This window comes from Mchenga conophoros, linkage group LG5 (assembly GCF_057382185.1).
Source record: "Mchenga conophoros isolate Kocher_MC1m ecotype Shallow Benthic linkage group LG5, M_conophoros_male_GT1.1, whole genome shotgun sequence".
NCBI lineage: Eukaryota > Metazoa > Chordata > Actinopteri > Cichliformes > Cichlidae > Mchenga > Mchenga conophoros.
This window is the reverse complement of record NC_140530.1, coordinates 26448679-26470698: the sequence shown is the minus strand read 5'-3', so window position 1 is coordinate 26470698 and position 22020 is coordinate 26448679. Positions and strand designations below refer to the sequence as shown.

Here is a 22020-nt window from a genome sequence, read left to right as displayed (position 1 = left end):
AAAAACAAAACTCCAGTCACTGATAATTTCCCTCCATTTTCCAATGACGACGCCAGAGAAACAGTGCAAGGGCTGTTTGTCCTTCTCCTAAACCCAGATTTTCCAGCTTCACTCTCCTCCTCACTGCTCATAATGTGGCCCTTTCAGAAAAGCCTGTAAGTGTGTATGTGTGAATTAATTCCTGTCATTTTTTTTTATGCTCCTGAGTTGTTCCACCAAGACTAGCCGCCAGTGTTTTCTTTTCCTCCAAACCTACTGTGATTGTGGCCATCAGGAGAAGAAAAAAACCCTATGTATCATGAGTTTACATAGTTGATCAGTTTAGACTCAAAGGCCTTTCAATTTCTGCATGCACTGTGGCTCATTTAACCTTTCCCCTTCTATTGATCCACTTGTTATTGATTAACTGACCAGCTGACCAGTCAATATAGAGAAAACTGCATGTTTACCTCTGCAATACTTGAGCAAGCAAACATGCAGAGAAAGCTGACCTTAGGAAACCTCTGGTGGAATTAGTCAGGACTCAGTAGGTCGTCTTGTGATCTCTGTGTGTGTAACTGTGTGTGTGCTTTGAAAGCCCCATGATGCTAAAGACGTCAACAGTTCCTTGGTTACTGAGGAAACCAGTCATGTGGAATCAAGAGAGGAGGGGAACCTGCTTTGAAAATCAGCTGATTGTGATGAGATTTATTGAACTCTAGTGCTGTTCTTATTGTCACACTTTAAAATTAACATTAATAAATACTGGCATTCATTTACTCATAGAAATTAGAAGAGGAAGACACTCAAAGACTTTAAATCAATGCAGGAATTAGTTAGTTCTCAGTTAAAGCCATGAGAAAGAGGAGAGCCTTTATCATTGTTTACTGAAATATAACAGAATTAAATCACATGTGATTTAATTGGATAACCCATCCTATCCCCCACTAGTACTGCCACAAACGATTATTTTGATAGTCGACTAGTCAGATCATCATCCATTGGACGTAAAACGTACAGCTTATTGCACTAGCATGCATCTGCTCTTATATAACTATCATTAGCTTACAGCTTTAAGTGTTTAAGGTATGTGCTAACTAAAAATAAAGACAAGATGATAGTTTATTAAATTTAAATGAAATTTGCAGATTGTTTCGGTGGTGTTTAATAAACTCCTTGCTATCTAAAATATAACAGGACACCGGAGTATATTCTCGAGCACCTTTAATCTCTTTTCAACTTTAATCTCAGCCAAACAGATTTACTCAGGAACAAATAAAATACTAAAAAAGCCAAACAATAACATTTTTAAGTTATCTAAGTGACTCATATATCATGTTTAACCTGAGTAGCGAAAGACGGCGGTGGGTTTGAAGACGATTTGCCGGGAGTCCGGTGTTCTCACGGGCTCTAGTGAGCCTTGCCCCGGGCTCGCTATCGAGCTAGTGGGTAACAGACGTCTCCGAAAACGTCGGAGCTCTTTTGAAAATATGTGGTGTCTTGATAAACTGAGCAGATATTTGAGGTTTACACAGCTACATTCTTGCCTAAACGTTTATTTTGTGACCCAGAAAGAATAATGAGAGTAATATTAAAACTAACTAGCTGCCGCCATTGTTGTAAACTGCGCTGGGCTGTGCTATGAATTCTGGGACACAGCTTCTTCTTCTTCGGGGTATAACGGCAGCTGGCATCCTTGTACATGCAGTGCTGCCATCTTCTGTTTCAGTCCGTTATTACACTCTTAAATCCTACTACTTATTCCTGCGTCTTTTGGGATCTTGCAAAGCTTCAAACGACGCGTCGACTATTAAATCAGTCGTCGACGATTTTGATAGTCGACGTAATCGTGACTAGTCGACTAATCGTGGCAGCCCTATCCCCCACACACACGCATCGGAAAAAGAGGTGACATTAGCCAGTCAGCAGCCTTAGACAGTATCACCTCTTCCATTTAGGGATACTCTAACCGATCAGGTGTTGATTGCTTTAAAGCAATGGCTCAATGCAATGAGTTCATAAGTGGCTTTAAAAGCTCCGACTTATTTTCTAAACCAGCTTCTTGTTGAGAATTATGGGGCCTTACATTAACACATTAACCCTGTGACAGACTGGCAACCTGTCCAGGACGTTCCCAAACGTTCACCCTGTGACACCTGGAATAGGCTCCAGCCCCCACAACTCTGAACTGGAGCGTATGAAAATGAATGCATGAATAGATATTAACACACCACCTTAAGGTCTGAAGTAGCTGCAGCTCAGTAAGAAAAGATGCCTCATAGTTCTGTGGATTTAGCAATAATCTGCCAGTTTCAATTGTAATCATGCCAAAGTGCTCAGTTTGGTAAGCAACAACAAAAGCAGATAAAGGAGGATGAAATGTCTCACAGGACAAAGATTTTCTGGCTTTGCTGATTTGTGAGGTCACCTATTAGAATATTTTTTAAAAACTGGATGTTTACTAAAGTGTGCCAATGCCTGTAACAGGAACCTATGACAAAAAAATCAACACATGAGAATCAGCTGCCATCAATCAAACGGCATCCTATGGCATAAATGTGACTTTATGACGTTTGGAGGGAGAGACAGTTTCATATTTTTTTGATAGTTGCATATGTGGGAAGCAGACTTTAAATAAAGCTATACTGTCCAGTCAAAAAATAAAATCTTCAATTACAACAGTTTACCTGTGTGGTTTTATTTCGCATGCCTTTTCTGGCTGTATTCAACAACTGATGTTACAGGTATTGACACAACAAGTACAAGTACCTCGGGCTGTGGGTGGACAATAAACTGGACTGGTCATGCAACACAGAGCACCTGTATAAAAAAGCCCAAAGCCGACTGTACTTCCTCAGGAGGCTGAGGTCTTTTAACATCTGCAGGAAGCTCCTGAGGATGTTTTACCAGTCAGTGGTTGCTGGAGTACTTTTCTATGCTGTGGTGTGCTGGGGGAGCAGCACAGCAAAGAGGGACTCATCCAGGCTGGAGAAACTGATCAGGAGGGCTAGCTCTGTGGTCGGCATGAAGCTGGACACTCTGGTGACAGTGGCAGAGAAAAGGACATTAAAGAAACTGATGGACATTATGGACAATGCTGGGCATCCTCTGCACACGGCCATAAACAACCAGAAGAGTCTGTTCAGTGACAGGTTGCTTCTCCCCAAGACAAGAACTAACAGACTTAAAAACTCCTTTGTCCCACACGCCATCAGACTGTTTAACTCCTCTCTGGAGGGGAGAGGGAGGGGAAACAGGAGGACAAAGGAGGGGGGAACAACTAAGCTGTAGTGCCTCTGCACCTCACTGTACAATACCTTGTGCAATACTTTTTGTAAATAGTCAACAGTGCAATAGACTCAATACTTGAAATGTGCAATTCACTTGTATTTTTATTTTTTATTCCTATTTATCCCCTTTGTATATTTTATTTATATTTGTCTCTGTATTTATATATGTGTGTGTGTGTGTGTGTGTGTGTGTGTGTGTGTGTGTGTGTGTGTGTGTGTATGTATGTATGTATGTATGTATATATATATATATATATATATATATATATATATATATATATATATAACCGTTCTGTAACTGTAACTTTGGTCGTTGCTGTGCTTTTTTGGAAGTCGAATTTCCCAGAGGAACCCACCCGAGGGATTAATAAAGTTCTATCTTATCTTATCTCTCTTATCTTACAACACAAGGATGCTGTCAGCGTCTATGAAGCATGAAAGTGGATAACGAACAATTAAAGTCAGCTGTCACTGAAAGTTGTCCTGACACGTTTCCACATTGAGAAACAGCAACATGGGGTGTTCAGCAATGCTGAACAATGCCACCTTTGACCAAGACACCAACTGATACCTGTCACTCATGTCTGTCTGTCTGTCTGTCCTGGTAGAAAAAAAAAAATTCAAATGCACAACTTCTCCGTTTCCCATACCACAAAACTATGACATCATGAGTATTTACCATGAAAAGCAAACAAAGTGCCTACACATAGACCCGCCAAACCAGTTCTGACATACATGTAGTCCCCTGCAGGCAATTCAAGGGGCTGAAAAGGAGAAAACAATTACGGAATTTACAAGATGCCAGGACTTGCCAGTGTTAAAAGTGAACATGTGTAGGAGTGTGTGTTAAATGCATTGGCCCTGCTTAAAGTCAGCTGTTCCTTTTTCTTTTGTCTGCCTTTTCTCTCACACACTGGACAGCTGAGTTGAGACTGCAGAGAATGAGGGGGATGAGGCAGCTGTCAAAACACTATGCAGATGCGCGCGCATGCACAACAGAGGAATGCGTCTCATCAACGCGCAGTGTGTGAAGGCTATATCAGCTTCACATTGAACTAAGTGCCAACAGATGGTAACCTTCCTACATCCACCGCTGTGCCAAACAAGAACCAAGGTTTGATTACGGCACAAAATATAATTAATTTTTATAATTTGGATAGTAATTATAATTTCATTTATTTAGCATGACTACTCATTAAATTAACACTTTCCTTTGGGAGGTGTGACCATGCACAAAAGCATGAAAGGGTGCGTGGTCAATATAGTTAAAACAGGGGGTCTGACTTGGATGTTTAGTATGTCCATTTTCTTGATGAACAAAGTGCAAGTGAATTAAATACCATTTGTTTTAATTACACTTATGATGACATTCCTAAAGCCCTTGAGGTGAGCTCCGAATTATTTTATATTTAGGAATTATAAGACATTTTAGAAGAAATTTAAATATAAATATAGCCCATTTTAATTGAAAAACAAACATAAAATAGCAAAAAAAAAAACAGGTGGATGATTTGATGAGGGATACACAGGAGTCTGGCACAAAGTATTGGATGTAAAGTCCATCTTAAAAGGGCAACAGCTGGTCCCTGCCTTCCCTCCTGACAACATATAGATTGGGAAACAACAGGAAAAGACATTCTTTGGAGATCTCCACAGCAGCCAAACAGAGGCTGATTGACTGCAAACAAGGCAACCTAGGGCTGTGCGATATGACCAAAATCTCATATCCCAATATAAGACATTTTTCATCCCGATAACGATATATTTCATACAATAGTGCATTTTCTGTAAATTCTGTGAAACTCGGGCAACTCGACTTGCGTGAAGTGTTTTCATCTGGGCGTCGTTTATCTGGAGTCGAGTGTTTTGACCGATGCATGAAAGTATATATTTAGAAGTTGCAATAGCTGTCATTTTCTTTGTGAGTATTTATTACATGGCGTGCTGCGGGGGAAAAGCCTGTTCTAACATTTGAGTCTAAGGTTTATTTTGAGCACCTGACCACTCTTATTTGCTTCTCATCCATAAACTCTCTTTATACACTTTCACGCGATTCTCACGTGGGTGGTAGAAGAGGTTTGTCATGTTTGAGTCTGTGGTGTTGACCGGTTTGCGGCATAATTTGCATAGTAGTTTTCTGGTCCATGTCAGACTTTTCATAACCAAACCATGTCAATGCTACAGAGGTAGCCCCTTGCTTAGGAATAAGGTCCTCGATTTCTTTTGACTGGTCCTTCTGTTTGGAGCTACCTGGTTCTGCCTCATCTTCACTGGCCATGCTGTTATTCTCTGTATGGTGACCAAACAATGAAAGAAAATATTGCCGTAAACAGTGTATTTTGCGACGCCACTAAACAAACGATAGCATGTAACATGAAACGATAGATGTTTTAATTTTGGCATCTAGTATATTTCGTTATATCACACAGCCCTAAGGCAACCCAACCCTCAGTCATGTGGCACCAAATGCAGACTGGGTGATAGACCCTTACAGATCCAGAGACAACTATTATAGCTATAAACAGTAAAAACATTTCTACAGATTCACATTTTAAAACTTTTTACAAAATCTATTTCTTCTAGATAGATTTTGCTGAGTAATGTCCTTCTTCTAGGGCTGCATTAAACAGCACGTGATTTCGGGTGCCGGCTAAGTTGGTGAGCAGGTGACCATCTGCTTCTTACATCATACATCATTAGCAGTTTCCGAGTCCAGACACCTCTTCAGTTTCCAGACTCAAACACTGCGGCATCACTAACAGTTAGAAACTCTAAATTCTTTAGTCTGAAATAATAAACAAAACACAAGCTTTGTAGTGAAAATGAATATAAAATATATAAAATAACTATGAATACCCTCCGATTATGTCATTCATATAATTGTTGCAAGTTCAGAAATACCAAGATACAGATTATACAAGGCAGAACAGACTTCTGATGTTGTACCAAACAGGTTCTGATTAACAATTCTCTCAACCTGAACTGAAACATTTTGTGCCTTCTTAAACAAACTTGAATGAGTTGGCAGGCTGTATGAAGTCTTCTTGTAAACTAAAATTATGCTTCAACATTGCTCACTGGGGGATCAATGAATTGCACTATTTTCTAGGCCATAAGCCACCTGCAAAGGTCTTACAAAAAGAAAAAAAATGAAAACCTACAGCATCCATGTTTACTAGCTTGCAATCAAGCCCCGACTTCTTGGCACACTGCAGTTTCTCTTGGCATGTTAGGGTCTACCACTGAATGACTGTAGTGTGACACTACTGGAAAAACTGAATATGCAAGTCAAGAGGAATGTATCTAAAACCTTCCACATTTTCACCACTCTACTAATCTGTATGAAAGTTTATCTTCTGTAATTCATGATGCTGTAATTTCTGTTTAAGTGACCGTTCTCCAACATCTACAAGTCAGACATGATAGTAACGCTGGTATTGGTACTGGATCCATACCATCATGACAGGATCGATACTTTACTTTTTTCCCTCTAAGTACAGCATGTAGCCCACTGAATTGTGTTAAATAAATTATTTTTTAGGAAATGAAAAAATATACCTTAAACATGCACCAAAAAAAGATCTCAACGTTTTGAGTTGACTGTATATTTTATTTAAATCCATTAGCACATTTAAGGAACAGAAGATGACCCAAAGTGCTTTATAAACAGGCACATTTACATTCCAGGTCTCAAAGAACCCCAACTTCAAAATACAGAAGCTGAAAGTTGTGTTTTGTTGTGTTAACTTATTAATGTGGAAATTGTAAATCGTAGTGATTTAGTGGTCGATTATGATTCACCCTATAAATCATTACACACTGCCCTCCCCTACATATGCTGCCTTTATAAGTTAAAAGTATTGGTATTGGCAATACTGGCTCTGTATTTTTTTTGGGTATTGGATCGATACCAAAATCTGCAGTATTGCACACCAATACTAAACACAGCAACATAACCCTCCCACCAACAAGCATGTGGGAGGTGGAACACTAGTTACAACACTATTGGTAAGCATATTTGAATAATGTTTATATGGAATTAATTTGTACAAGTAATTCCTTCTAGTAGCCTATCACACTTTATTTTATTTTTTTTAATTTAGACTGACAAAAAGTCCTGTAATCTGCTGCCAATTTAGAGAAAACACAAAAGTTTATTTATTCTGACTCATTCTTTTTTGAACAGATTTTGGAATTTCCAACAGACAAACGTCATTGATTGGTTATGGTGGCAATGACAGTTCTTACAAAGAAAATCAGTTTAAATAAACTAAAAATAAATAAATAAATAATAGGACTTTCGTATAGCGAAGATCAGAACTAGCCAAGAAAATTGTGTGATGTTTTAAAAAGTTATTCAATTTCCCATTCTCTGAACCAAAGAAAAGCAAAAAACAACATTTGGGAAATTCCAACCATTAATCCAATCTTAATGGATTCAGAGTTGCTGAGGTCTGGAGCCTATGCCAGCTGGGTGAGTATATGAAAAACCGTAAACCTTATATGTTGGAGATTTTGATCGATTCAGAACGCAAAAATGTTCGTTCATTTTTTATTTTTTTTTTGCTACTTGGATTCAAGTAGCAGGAACTACAGTTTATCTGTGACCTATGAAGGAAACATGTGATGAGGCGGTTTACAAATTTTGTCTACAGATTGTATCCTAAAGGCTGTTAATCAATTCACTGTCAACCCTCTCACTTATACACACACACACACACATTTTCTTTAGCACTCCCTGATTCAATATTTCCAATAATAACCAGAACTACAAGAAATCATTTCAAAATCTTGGCTGAGACTAAACAGAGAATCCCACATTAAAATGTGTCATGGTCTTAACCATGACACAGAGCCTTTTACAGCCTTAGTTACAGACAAATTTGCATTTCTTCTATACATTTTCAACAAAACTATTAGACTTCTCAGATGACCTGAGATGTTACCTGAGGACATGCAAACCGAAAAGCACCCACAGGCTACAGTAGGATTTGAATTAGTGACTGCTTTTTGTTCAAGTTTTTGTTGAGTATGTCCAGCAGACTAATCACAGCCCTTAAAAATGTTTAATTAACTGTTCATTATTTATTAACATCAACAGCATAACCTGATATGTAAAAAGCTTTTTCTGGTGAACTAGAGCACTTTATGGCATTTGCCTGATAGAACGCAATCGAAGGTTCTTTAACACACAAAATTAGCCATGTTGTCACTTAGCCCGACTTATGGTGAGGAGGTATACCCTGGACAGGTTGCCACTCAATCACTGGGCCATCAAAGAAAGGCAGATAGAACGAGCAATGTACTGACAATTAGCTAGGGGCTTGTCCTGCCACATACCATCCTTTAGTAGCACAATGGTTAATGGTTTTTACTTGATATTCTATCCCACCCACATACTGTCCACGGAGAGTTAACAGCGCTAATTAGCTCCCTCATGATGTTACTATTTATAATAAAAAGAGAAACAGTGAAAGATCACATTGTGAGGAGAAAGAAAGAGAGAAAACATTTATCTTGATTTGCTGTGAGTCACATAAAAACACAGAGCAAGATGATAACAACTGGGCCACAGACAGTAACGTGTCAACTGTGTGTGTGTGTGTGTGTGTGTGTGTGTGTGTGTGTGTGTGTGTGTGTGTGTGTGTGTGTGTGTGTGTGTGTGTGCGCGTGTGCGCGTGTGGTTACCTCTGGTTCCGGTCGCCATGTCTGCCACCTTCTGAAAAGCATCCAGGAAGGCTCCGGTCACCACGATGGTCGTTCTGAAACAAACAACACGTGTTACCTGTCGTGCTTAATGTACACATAATATCATTCCATCATGCTATCATTTGTTCAGGTTTAGAAAGCAAAAGACGCCACTGCATTAACTCCTCCAAGAAAAGCCCAACACACAGTGTCATGGCAACATGCGTAGGTAGACGATCAACTGGTTGAAAGCACAAGCATGACATTGTAAAGAACCAACAACTCTTTAGATGGATTAAGTTAAATACCACACAAAAACCTCCTTTTTAAATTTTTACTAGCTTTAGTAAATACGCTCTATCGCACTGATGAGGTGTCTTGCAGAGCTTATTTGTGCTTCGGGTCTCAATCAAGTTTCAAAGAGACACAGGCTCACAATTTAATGGGCATTGCGTCCACACTTCCGTTGGATGGTAACGTTTAAAACGAAAAAAGTCTCTCACTCTCTGATGAACATTTGCATGAGGCTGGAACTGTGGTCACGCTCAGACTCACTGAGGACCACGAAGCCGCCAACGCAAACAAATTAGATGTGACGAGAAGGACAAAATCTTAAATGAGTTCACACTTGAGCAGTGTTTATCAGAAGTTCCCATTTCAGAGGGTGCACACTGGTATCAGGCATGGCTTATTTGATACAGAATCATAAACAAAGTGACTACAGCATACAGTATGTACCTTTGGGGTTTGGACAAACTGTTAAAATCTGCAACAGTGGGAATAAATAGGTCAGGTAATCAGACACATAAGTGCCACCATAAGAACTTTTTCTAAATCTGAAAGACACACACACACACACACACACACACACACACACACACACACACAGACACAAAATCAGAAGATGCATCCCGAACAAGCCTCTGCACTACTCGAGGAAAAAAAAACCAACCCCCCCCCCACCACTTTTATTATGAAAGTCAGTCTGGTGAAGATAAATGAGTCCAATCACCTGCAAAGGCCAGTGTTAGGAGTGCAACTGGAGACCTTGAGAGGCGCACATCAGCTACATCAATGGATCTTTTGTCTGTGTATGTGTGTCAATTACCAGTCAGGTCTATGCTTCTATAGCTGCGCAAGTGCATGTATGCACACACACGCACACACAGTCATTATCTCTGAAAGCCAAACTAAGAAGATCATATGACACTCCTGTCTCTAGTTTGTGCATCTGACCTCAGTGGAAATTCTCTTTCATATTAAGACCAAAGAGTTCTTTCTCTCTCTCTCTCACACACACACACACACACACACACACACACACACACACACACACACACACACACACACACTTAACAATGCAGTTCACAAACAGGATAGGCTGAAGACAACAATCCAATTTACAACAACTTTTTAGAAAATATGGAAGAATAAAAGTGTAAACATTAAAAAAATAAATAGTCAAATGACTCAACAAATTAATGAACCAATTACAATAATAATAATAATAATGATAATAATAACAGCAACAACAACAACAATAGTAAATGCTATACAAGCACTGCTCAGTGGTTATTTGATAAGCTGGAAATATAAAGCTCACATCTAAGTCCTCATGTTTTTAAATCAGATATTGGGTTTGTATCTGTGACATTATGTTTTTTCCTATACAAACTGAGACAGACTAATTTTGTTATTTAAAGATTGCATTAAACACTCTGCAGGTTAGTGCAGGATACAGGTTAGTTTGCTGTACTGTGATGGATTTAAAGTAAACAACAGTGTATTGGACTGGTGCACAGTGGCTGTGGTTTCATGGTCAGCGTTAGGTTACATCAAGTGTAGCAGAGATTGGTTTAATTTTAGTTGATGATGCTTAGATCCACTTAATGAATTCCATCTTCATACCAACTTTATACCATCTTGAAAAAAGACAGCATGAACTGGAGTCGTGTTTTCTTAACTGTCTGTGCTCAAGTGCCTTTAAATATATTTTATTATACCACACTGTTTAAATCGTATTTACCAATTTGCTGTGCCCATATGATTTTGCATGTTGTCCTATCAATGCACCAGCAGTAGACTTATAAAGGTAGGAATAAATCTGGTGCATTAACCAGAGAACATGTTAATTGGTGCACACTGTCCATAATTATATATAATAACTGAACAGAAGCAACTAACAATAATTTAATTTAATAACTTTCCAAAAACACCTAATAACAGTCCCAGCATTGACAATAATGTGTTGTAGCACATAGACACACAGTCAGACTACAAGAAACATATAATATAATTAAACACGCTCTTGAAGCTCTGTATGTGCAAATATGTATTTGATCTTCTCCATCTAAATCCCTCACTGAATGAACACTCTGGTGGTGCTGCAGAAAAACACAGAGTCCCAAATACTTTAGCAAGACTGAAAACCCCACTGGAGCCTAAGAGAGGCTTCAGCTTGTCTGTTCAGCTTGTAACTGCTGCTTTAAAGTTAAACTACAGATCTACAGACCAGAGTCTGACTGTTTTGTTTGTTTGTTTTTTTTAGCTGAAATCTCTAATTAGCCCAACTGCAGAAACATATTTTTTGCTATTAAAAATGGTGCAGCAATGAGCCATCACTGATAAAAGATGTCAAGTGAAACGGACTTGTTATATTTATTATAACTGTAAACTCATTTGAATCTTTCATTTTTAAAGAAGTGTTATGTCATCATGTCTGTTATCAGCAAAATTTCTCTGCTAGTCAAGCTTAACAGTTCATGCATGAAAAGAGACAGGAAAAATGGAGTTAACTGTTTCATCACCCTCGATGATCAGCCTGAAAGTTAAACTTTATTTTGTCAATTCTGTACTACAAGGAAATACGTTTATGCGAATTCCAGTGAATATTTATATTTACACATATATCCTAAATGTGTGCCCAGTATGCAGAAGAGTCCAACTCTTCTGCATGCCTCAAGCTATTTGTTGTCAAAACTTCCTCCTTTTGACTACGATTACAGCATTTTACCAGCTCAACTGCATCAGACAATGTTCCATTTTGAGGCCTTTGGACCTCTTGCAAATCATGACATGCCTGTATTTTGTGTTTTCATAATTCAAGCTATGAAATACTACCTGGTGAAGTTTTAGTGTTAATGAGGCTAGAAGGTATCGAGAAAAAGTGAATTAATAAACAAACAAACAAACAAACAATCTTTATTGGTGGCTGTATGAATAAATATAACTGTGAAGTTAATGTGTGAAATAAAGCTTTGTGTGTGCAAATTATCCACAGCTGATCTTTTAAGTAGCATTAAACATTAGAGCAAAGTGGATGCCCTTTATTTATGCCTGTATCTGTAGCTTTGTGTGTGCATAGCTGGCTGACTGGCAGGGCTAATGGACTGTGACTGGCTACAGCAAGCAGAGCGATGCTTATCAAAGTAAACTGGCCTACTGGGAAATTCAGCAATTATACTGTCATTAAACCAAGCCAGCTACTGGACAGAATTAGCCTGGGTCAGAACATGTGCAGCTTTCATGTAAAACGACAGAATACAACAATGACCAGTAGGGCTGTTTGATATAACGATATATATCGGATGACGATATAAAAACCTCTATAGTTTCATTTTACGCTATCGTTTGTTTCGTGGTGTCGCAAAATAAACTGTTTACGGCAATATTTTTTCACCCTTTTGATCATGGTTTTGATGGTCACTGTAGTGGCTATATTAATTTCTTAAAGTTCTCTCTTTCTCTTATATTTAATATAACCACACTACAGACGGACAAGCGCCTGTTTTTATGCGTTGTGGTTAGCAACAACAACGGTAACAGCATCGCGTGTCCGCTTGTTTATGCTCCACATAAACCTTTCACAATAAAGCTCAAGATCCTTTTGAGACTTTTCAAAATAAACTGAATCACATGAAAGAGCAGATTATTTACGGATGAGAAGTAAAAAAAAAAAAAAAAAGAGCCGCCGGGTGCTAAAAATAAACCTTAGACTCAAACGTTAGAACAGGCTTTTCTCCGCAGCACGCCGTGTAATAAATACTCAAAGAAAACGGCGGCCGTTACAACTTATGTCTAAAAATGTATAGTTTCATGCATCGGTTAAAACATCGGTCTCCAACCTTTTTTGCGCCACGGACCGGTTTATGGCCGACAATATTTTCACGGACTGGCCTTTAATGTGTGGAAATTACGGAGGCTATCACTTATCACCTGACCAAAGATATGGCTCCCATCAACACTGTGCAAAACGAGGGATTTAGGAAAATGATCAACACCCTAGACAAACGCTACACAGTGCTGTCCCGCAACTATTTTTCTATTGTTGCACTACCTGCTCTAAACACGCAGTGTCGAGCAACGGTGGAGACGGAATTTCAAGCAGTACAACATTTTGCGGCAACAACAAAACGTGAGACATTTGTTGTTTTTATGTTTATTTTATGTTCAGTCTCAACTGTTACGAAGTTGATGAGCAGTTAATAAGTGCAATAAATATTTATACTGGAAAAGAAAATCGTGAGAGAATCGTGATCTCAATTCTAAGCCAAAAAAATCGTGATTCTCATTTTATGCAAAATCGTGCAGCCCTACCTTACACTCTAAAAATCTCTTAGTCTCTTAATCTCTAAAAGCCCAAATCTCTTAGTGTTTCATCTGCGACCTAAAACTGATGTCACAACGACACAAGACAGGATGCGGTTGATTTGTCATCGTGGGCAAATATTTTCTATGGAAAAACGAACTGAAAAAACATGACTAAGTATTTGGCAACATGCCATCCAATTATAGTTCAGGGAAACTGACAATGTTCTGCTGAGTTGCAGGATGATCAACAAGATTTTCTGACTGATAAAAGATATCAAACAGTCACATTCCTATTTTAAATAGGGATGGTCATGACCTTCATATATTTAAACTATGAAGTTATTAAAAAAAAATTCTGGTTCATTTAGCAATTTTTTCCCTTTTAAGATAAATAATTTCCCTTACTAATAGGGGTGGGCAGTAGAAACTGTATACGGTAGAAACGATATGAATTTGGCCAACGGTAGAGATTTTGACTATACCGCTCTACCGTGAAAGTGCATGTTGATAGTGTCATCAAGCTGCGCCTGCTTTGGTCGAAAGCATCGCAGCAGCTGCAAGCAGTATCATCTGCAAATTATGCTGGGCGACAGTAATAGTGAAGAGAGGAAGCACGTTTTGGAATTTGAAGAAAGCCAAAAACTGCGCTTGAATGTTGAATTCTCTCGCAGCTGCTCTATTCCCATGTTGTTGCAGTATATTAATAACTAACCTCGTATTGTGGATGGATTATCTCAGTTGTTGTCCTGACTGAAGTTTGGTTCGTTTACAGCATCCTGCCATGCGATTGCATTTGACCCTCACATTAACTTTTATCGAGTGGAAAGAAGTTAGCGTTCATCCTCTAGCTTCACTGTTTATGTTATGCTAACATAGCTGTGTCACTAGCAATCACGTAGCACATCATTATATATTATATACTGAGGCTCCTGACTACGGAAGCCGTAATGCTCCGGCAATCCATCAAGTGGTGTGGCTTCGTAGTTCACCAAAGTGGTACTAAAACATTTTTGATAGATTTTTGAGGGCCGTGTCACACATAAAATCGGTTCAAGGTCAGTAAGCACAACCAGAATTCATACATAAGGCACACCGGATTATAAGGCGCACTTTCGATTTTCGAGAAAATTAAAGGATTTTAATTCCACCTTTATGGTGCAGAAAATACGGAAGAAAAAATATATTGCGATATATATCATTACTGCAAATGCTTCAAATTATACCGCGATATGGATTTTAGGCCATATCGCCCAGCCCTACTTACCAACACCAAAAACAGTTTGCAAGTCACTATTAACTCATTCACTGCCAGCCATTGGCAGTGAATGAGTTAAACCCATTGACTCATTCACTGCAACTGACGGCTAGAGACGTCAATGGCAGTGAATGAGTTAAACAACAAAAATATAACACTCGGTAGTGAGAGAATAAATAGAGGAGAAACATGCAAAACTGTTAAAACTAACATGTCACTGTGACACACTTATGACATGTTCAACAGCTTGTCTTTGATGATTTGATGAGTGGTTGAAAACAGTATCGTTGCGTGAAACGGCAATATCTGGTTTTATACAATAGGTTATGACCAAAAATTTGTGATACAGTTAGGAGACCTCATCTATGGGCTCAAAATGTGGTCATAAATATTTTGTACTTGTAAATCGGTTTTGTACTTGTAAAAAAGATTTGTATGTGTAAAAACAAATTTGTGTGTGCATAAAAAAGATTTGTATGTGTAAAAAAAATTTGTGTGTGCATAAAAAAGATTTGTATGTGTAAAAAAAATTTGTGCGTGCGTAAAAAAGATTTGTGTGTGGACTTAGCCCAAAAAAAACCCTGCAAGTTACAAGTACGAATTTTGACCCTATTTTTCTTCCTTTAAGCTGATTGGTCAATGTCATGTCAATCACAAATTAAACAATCCAATCAGAGAACAGATGGGTTTGGCTGTCGGAGGGGCACTTTTTTGAACTGCAGGTCCTTGAAGGGTAATCTCTATATAAATATCCGATAGCAGCTAGGTCCCCTTACTTTCAGCAGCTGTTGAAAGGATAAAGTTGTGGTATGTCAGTGGTTAGAAATACCATTATTACTTTAGGATTAGTTTAACACAACGTCAGGGCTGACCCGGGACCATTGCTGTGAGTCACAGTGCGCAGCATAAAAGTCCTTTCACATCGGACGCAGGATGTGCTGCTAATGCTAACTGCTAACTAAAAGCAAAGGATCCAGAATTTGTTGCTGGCTGCTGGGCTCTGTGGGTTTTTGCAGCAGCTCTACCTGTACTAGATGCACCTGCTCCTTGTCGTTTTTATCTCTGACTTCATGTGAACTACAAGAGTTTGTGGGGTTTTTTTGCTAGTTCTTCAAATGTTCAATAAAAACATCTATGCTAATTCATAACGAAGAAAGCTTTGTAATGAAGACTGTCATTTCCAAAACACTGCCCCCCCACCCCCGCGTCCGCAGCGCTGGTGAAAAGGCTGTGGAAGTCCCTGTATTAAACACGTAGTCCTGTGACACAAAAATCACCAAACTCGGACGACCACAGACTGTTTTACTTCGTGGTGATGAAGTAAAATGCTGGGTTGGCATGTAAAAGGGCATTTATTCCCTTCAAAGACCTGCAGTTCAAAAAAAGCGTCCCTCCGACAGCCAAACCCATCTGTTCTCTGATTGGATTGTTACATTTGTGATTGACATGACATTCACCAATCAGATGAAAGGAAGAAAAATAGGGTCAAAATTCGTAGTTGTAACTTGCAGGGGTTTTTTTTGGCTAAGTCCACACACAAATCTATTTTACGCACACAAATTTTTTTTACAAGTACAAAACTGATTTACAAGTACAAAATATTTATGACCACATTTTGAGCCCATACTCATCTACAGGTTAATCTGCTCTACAGGTGAAAATGTTTCATGTTAATAATGAGCTGCTGATTTAAAAACACACACAAAAAAGGGGTTAAAATGTGCCTCTTACCTGAGCTGTGACTGCAGTTTATTTCCTTTGGATACAAAGTCCTCCCATGTAGGATAACTGGCCTGCGGGGGGGAAATGAGAAGACAAATGAGGGCATTAAACCTCTGTAACACAAGTCAGGATGCAACAAGATTCCTTAAGTCTAAAAGAGATGTTAACAATATTTCTTTCACAGCCATAATCCTGAAGGAGTTGTAGCCTTAACAAAGGGAGAAAGGGGCATTATTTAGGTATTAGTATTAAACTTGCCAGACATTTGTCTGCACAGGACTGGAATGTGTAGAAAACAAATCACACAAAACTGAACAGAGACGCGTAAAGCTGAAACATTTGACCTATTTGAATCCAACAGGAGCATTCAACATCAACACTCTGTGAAACAAAAACTGAAAAATTACAGTCCTAAGGGGAGTTCATATTCCAACAAACTATGTTAAGAGAAAGAAAGGTGCTACAGAAAATATGTTGTCAGTGCTTTAGCAGAGCATTACAGCTGCAGTATTAAATCCAGTGAGGATTAATGGACTCCACTTAAATGAATTTGGGATTTAATCAAAATGAAAATCAGGATGACAGAAAGAGAACAGAGGTCTGAAATGTACAAATGCGGGGGGGGGGGGGCAGCATGAAGGTATTAAAGAAAGTAAAACATTTAGGTCAAATGAGATGGAAAATCTAAAAATAAATACTGAATATAAGTGAAAGGTTTGACAAAAACCTTGTTTTCTATTTTGCTGGATAGTTTATTGCCAGTTTTCAGTTAACTAATGACAGATTTAAGCAATAAATGCAGCTCTTAACTGAATCCTAGGGGATCTAACATTCACATATATTTAGAGTTCTCCAGATTTTCTCTAACATAACAAAAAAAAAACAAAGCAATTATCAGCTGTTCGGCATGTTACTTTTTGCTTCTAGATGCGTGTTATGACAGGGGATGGGGATTCTGAGCCTGACAACTAATGAGCAGAAACACCCGAGTGGCGCTAAACATGAGCAAACTAATGTTCTTATGCAGATGTCGCTGATTTGCCATGAAACTGCAGTTCACACTCTGAATCCATCATAATGTTCATGATGTCAGTTTTAACCTGCACTCAAAAAAAAACAAACACTGAAAACATGAGAAATTCAACTGATTAATCAATTAGTTGCCTAATCCCTAAAGCTTTAAATCTCCTTACCAATTTAACACACCCTAAGGGCTCAACAAAAACAAAAGATGGCATGAACACCAGGGATCTCAATGCAACACCTACTTCACATGACGTCATCAGTGCACTAACTGCTAGCTGGAAAGCCAACATATTAAAATACCAAAGTTAGAAAAATGTTAGTAGTTTGGAGACTTGTCATGGCTACTTTTTTTGTTTTGTACAAACCCCTGGAAAAAAATCTTGGGAGCACCAAATGTGCTTACTTGCAACAAATAAACACATCCCACATAACAGGCAAAACTAGTTTTTTTGTGAAACATACTTCAAGCAAATCAAATTAGCTTAATTAATTGCATCTTTAAACATATATATCATAATCAGTTCTTTGGTCAACAGCCTGAACTGCTCGAGAAACTGACTTCTTTTTTGAAAGGAGTTGTATAATGCATTCCAGCTCTCTTTTTGAGGCCATGCTTACTTTCGATCAGCCAGGTCCAACTGCTTGTCAAGGTTTGCAAACATGCTCTGGTAACTGATTTACATATTCAGATTTATTCGAGTATTTGTTTTAGAAATGTGTTCATTTTCCCTCTACTCTGTCTGGAAAAAAATGTAAAACTAAAAATTTAACTGAATTTGCTTCAGGGATCTTTTACAAAGCCAGAATATTCAGCTATTAAAACAGTTGTGTGTCATATCTGTGATTTATTTACAATTTAACTTTTTGTATAATTTCTTAAAATTTTTAGTTTAATTTTTTTTGCAGTTTGTATATTTGTTTGTGACTTAAATAACAAACTGTTAAAGTGTGGCAAACAAAAAAAAAAATCTCCCTGTCGACTTCATTCTCTCTGTGTCATTGTCAGTACTTTTAGTTTAAGAAGAAGAAGAAGAAAGTGTACTTTATTGGTCCCCGTGGGGAAAATCCCTCTCTGCATTTAACCCATTCACTCAGTGAAGCAGTGGGCAGCCACTGGGCGCCCGGGGAGCAGTGTGTAGGGACGGTACCTTGCTCAGGGGTACCTCAGGGTAGCTGTTCAGGGGAATTGAACCCCCGACCTTCCGATCATGGGGCCACCACTCTACCTACTGAGCTATCCCTGCCCTGTTTAACACTTATTAGGAAACTTTTATTGCATTTGCACTACCATAACATGTTGCAGTCAACTCCACTCACATCATTTCAGTTCAACCTTTTATATTTAACTTCCAAAGTTGGGAAAGTGATGTTTAAGTCTAACTTGATGTTGATTAAGACACAAGAATAATTGCTCAGGCACTTCTTCAAAGTGAGTAAAACAGCTTTTAAATTTAACACTAGTATCACAGCAGGTCTCTGTAACAAAAAAGAAAAATAAAGAGACCATTGTTTTGGAGCTGGAAAAAAGATTAATTATTAACATATCTTGTTGGCATTTACCGTTGAGGGGTCAAAGCTACTTCTTTATCTACATTTTGTAAAAGCGGCTGAATGATTATGTAATGTAACGCTGGTTCATGTAGGCTCTGACCTTGGGTTATATCTGAAGGAACAGCTGCTGGTGCAGTGTCCTGGTTATTGAATTAAAACACAGGAAAGCCCTGCTCGAACAGAGGTCCGATTCCACTTTCTCTCTCTTTATTTTCATGAACCCAGTCACCCTGTCTGTCCTCTGTCTCTGCTGGTCCACCAAGGAGAGGATAATACCGATTTAACCCCTAACACAACAACATTAGCCTCTTAGCTCTACACTGCTAAAGCCGTTAGCCAGCCCCCGCTTTACAGCTAGCCAAGTATGCACGCAGCATGGGGCTGACAGGTTTACTAGCTGCAGGGATTTAGCTGTGCATGATGAAATACTGCAGGTGGTGGGCAGAATGTCTCTGGTGAACATCTAACAGCGAGCCTGTGATGAATAGAAAATTACGAAAATTAAGAGAAAAGGAAAGACTACACTCCAAATCCATTTCTGACTTGTGGGTGGAGGAGTGATAGGATGAACTTGGAGTAAATTTGTACTGGGGTTTAAGAAAAAGCTTATATAACTTAGGATAATTAAAGTTGACTTAATTTGAAAACTTATATATACTAACATATATATTAGAGCTGGGCGATAGAACGATAACGATATGTATCGCGATATAACTTTTACTCGATAGAGAAATTAAGCTATCGCGATAGACCTCGCCGCTCTTGTCCTCTTAAAATAAAAATAAAAAAATAAAAAAAAAGGTCAGCCAATCCAAACTAAGTAGCGCAGAGCCGAACCAATCACAGCCGCAGCGTCACGTCGCGTGACTTGTTACGTACAGCACAAGTGCCAAGCCGCACGTGTGTTTGTTTGGGAAGCAGCCAGCGGGTAATGGAGGAAATGAGTGTGCCGACTAGAAAAATCAACCGAGCGTGACCGAAGAGAAAACCGATGATGGTTCCAATGCCGGAGAGATTGTCGAACGGAAGAGCCATAAAAGTTCCGTAGTGTGAAGGTATTTCGGCTATTTCAAGTCTGACAAAAAACAGAGTAGCGTGCACTGTAAATTGTGCCGAAAGCAAGTCTGGAAATACAATAAACTGGTGCATGTGTCACGCTGTGCGCCACGTTATTGTTTCGGTGAAATGAATTTCTACAATACTGTTAATTCTACTCTCTGCAGTGTTTAAATGCTTACATATACACACAGTTACTGTCCGTCCACACATACGACTCGGTTCTGCTTCTATGCCGCAGCTTTGTTTACTTTTTCCCACCGAGGCTTCTAGACTTCTGATTGGCCAACATTTCTGCACGGTTAGGAATCTAGCGCCACCTGCTGCTTTGGCATGTTCATAGCAGCGTTTTCCTTCATTTCTGCCTTTATGTGTGGACGGGATTATTTTTTAAAACGAAAACGGAAAATCTCCGTTTTCAAAAATACCCGTGTACGTGTGGACGTAGCCTCAGTCTCTGACTGGAAGCGCTAATTCGTCATTCGGCTTTTGTCAGACTAAAGTAACTGTTAAAACTGTTTGAAAAGCTCAGCTATACAACAAGGAGAGATTGAGAATTTCCTTTTAGTTCTCAGTTTATTTGATATTGACAAAAGTTAGTCAGTTTTGTCTGTTATTCTGTAAAACAAACTAAGATTTATTTTTAGAATTAATATTTTGTTTCTAAGTGGAATTGACAATTTAGTAGTCTGTTTCGTTTGTTCTATTTTGAAACTTAAACGCTTTAGCGGCTGCCTTTTGTGTAGTTTGCAATATTTGCCTTTATTTATCTGAAAAAGTCTCATGTTCCTTAAGTACATCTACCCTGTTGAACTTATTATGGGAAATAAATATTTAAATAAAAACAAGCTGCTGATTATTTCACATTTTACTTGTGAGCAACGGCACATTTAAATCTTACAAATATAGTTATTTGGCTTATATCGTGATAGATATCGTTATCGCCTGAAATTAAAAAAACATATCGTGATATGAAAAAATCTCATATCGCCCAGCTCTAATAAATATATATATATATATATATATATATATGCGAGTACGTTTTTAAATTAAGTCAACTTTAATTATCCTATCTCTATCAGCATTGGCATTAACACAGTACAGAGTTGATCTGTGGAGAAACAACTTGATATATTTATTTATATTAAAGTATAACAGCAGTAACCAGTTGGTTTAACAATGTTTTAATGCAGCTTTGATTAACCAGGGCTGTAGCACTGATGGGCAACCACACCCTTCCCTCTTTCAGTGATGGGAGGTTGGAAATGAACAAGGTACAAAGCAAGCAGATGGCAGCTGAGCAAAGCAGCACTGTTTCTGGAATACCTTAATGTCAAAAACAAGCAGTCGTATGTCGCCTTTGTCAAAGTAAAACGATATAACCACTTGACTGAAGTGCTGCCTAACCGTTTTCTCCATAGGCGTGGCATTGTGTGACACTCATTTCAGAGACATTTAAAACATTTTAAAACACTACAATTTTGTTATCAAATTGTTTTAAATTTAATGAAAGTTTTTTTAAGCAACAATATATATGGCCAATGTTTAAACATGTCCATTTGATTGTGCTCAGTTCTAAATGTTTTCTGAGGCTTTTCTGCTTTTATATTTTCCAAGTTTAATCAACTAATAAATTGATCATCAAGAACATCCCTAATATTTACCATAAGCTCTCCAGAAAAATGGCTCCAACTACCCTGTTGATTCCAGAGTAGTGCTGTGTCTCTCATTTTGGATATTTGTTTGAGGACATTTTCTCCAAATGGACCTCCTTAAATTTTAACTGAAGACCTATGCTCTACATTATTCAGATTTATTCCCAGTGACGATTCCCTCCACTGACTAGACAGAGTACAACAACAC

The 22020-nt window shown here is 38.4% G+C and overlaps 1 protein-coding gene across 3 annotated transcripts in view; it reads right to left on the bottom strand.

The window, feature by feature from the left end:
* The window catches only part of mtss1 (MTSS I-BAR domain containing 1), a 78512-nt gene that overhangs the window by 38226 nt on the left and 18266 nt on the right, over positions 1 to 22020 (bottom strand). For all 3 annotated transcript variants that reach the window (XM_085274640.1, XM_085274641.1, XM_085274642.1), the window contains 2 exons: positions 16534 to 16595; positions 8958 to 9031 (listed from right to left, as the gene is read on the bottom strand). In XM_085274640.1, the coding sequence (XP_085130766.1) occupies positions 8958 to 9031; positions 16534 to 16595 (136 nt within the window). The remainder of the gene's footprint in view (positions 1 to 8957; positions 9032 to 16533; positions 16596 to 22020) is intronic.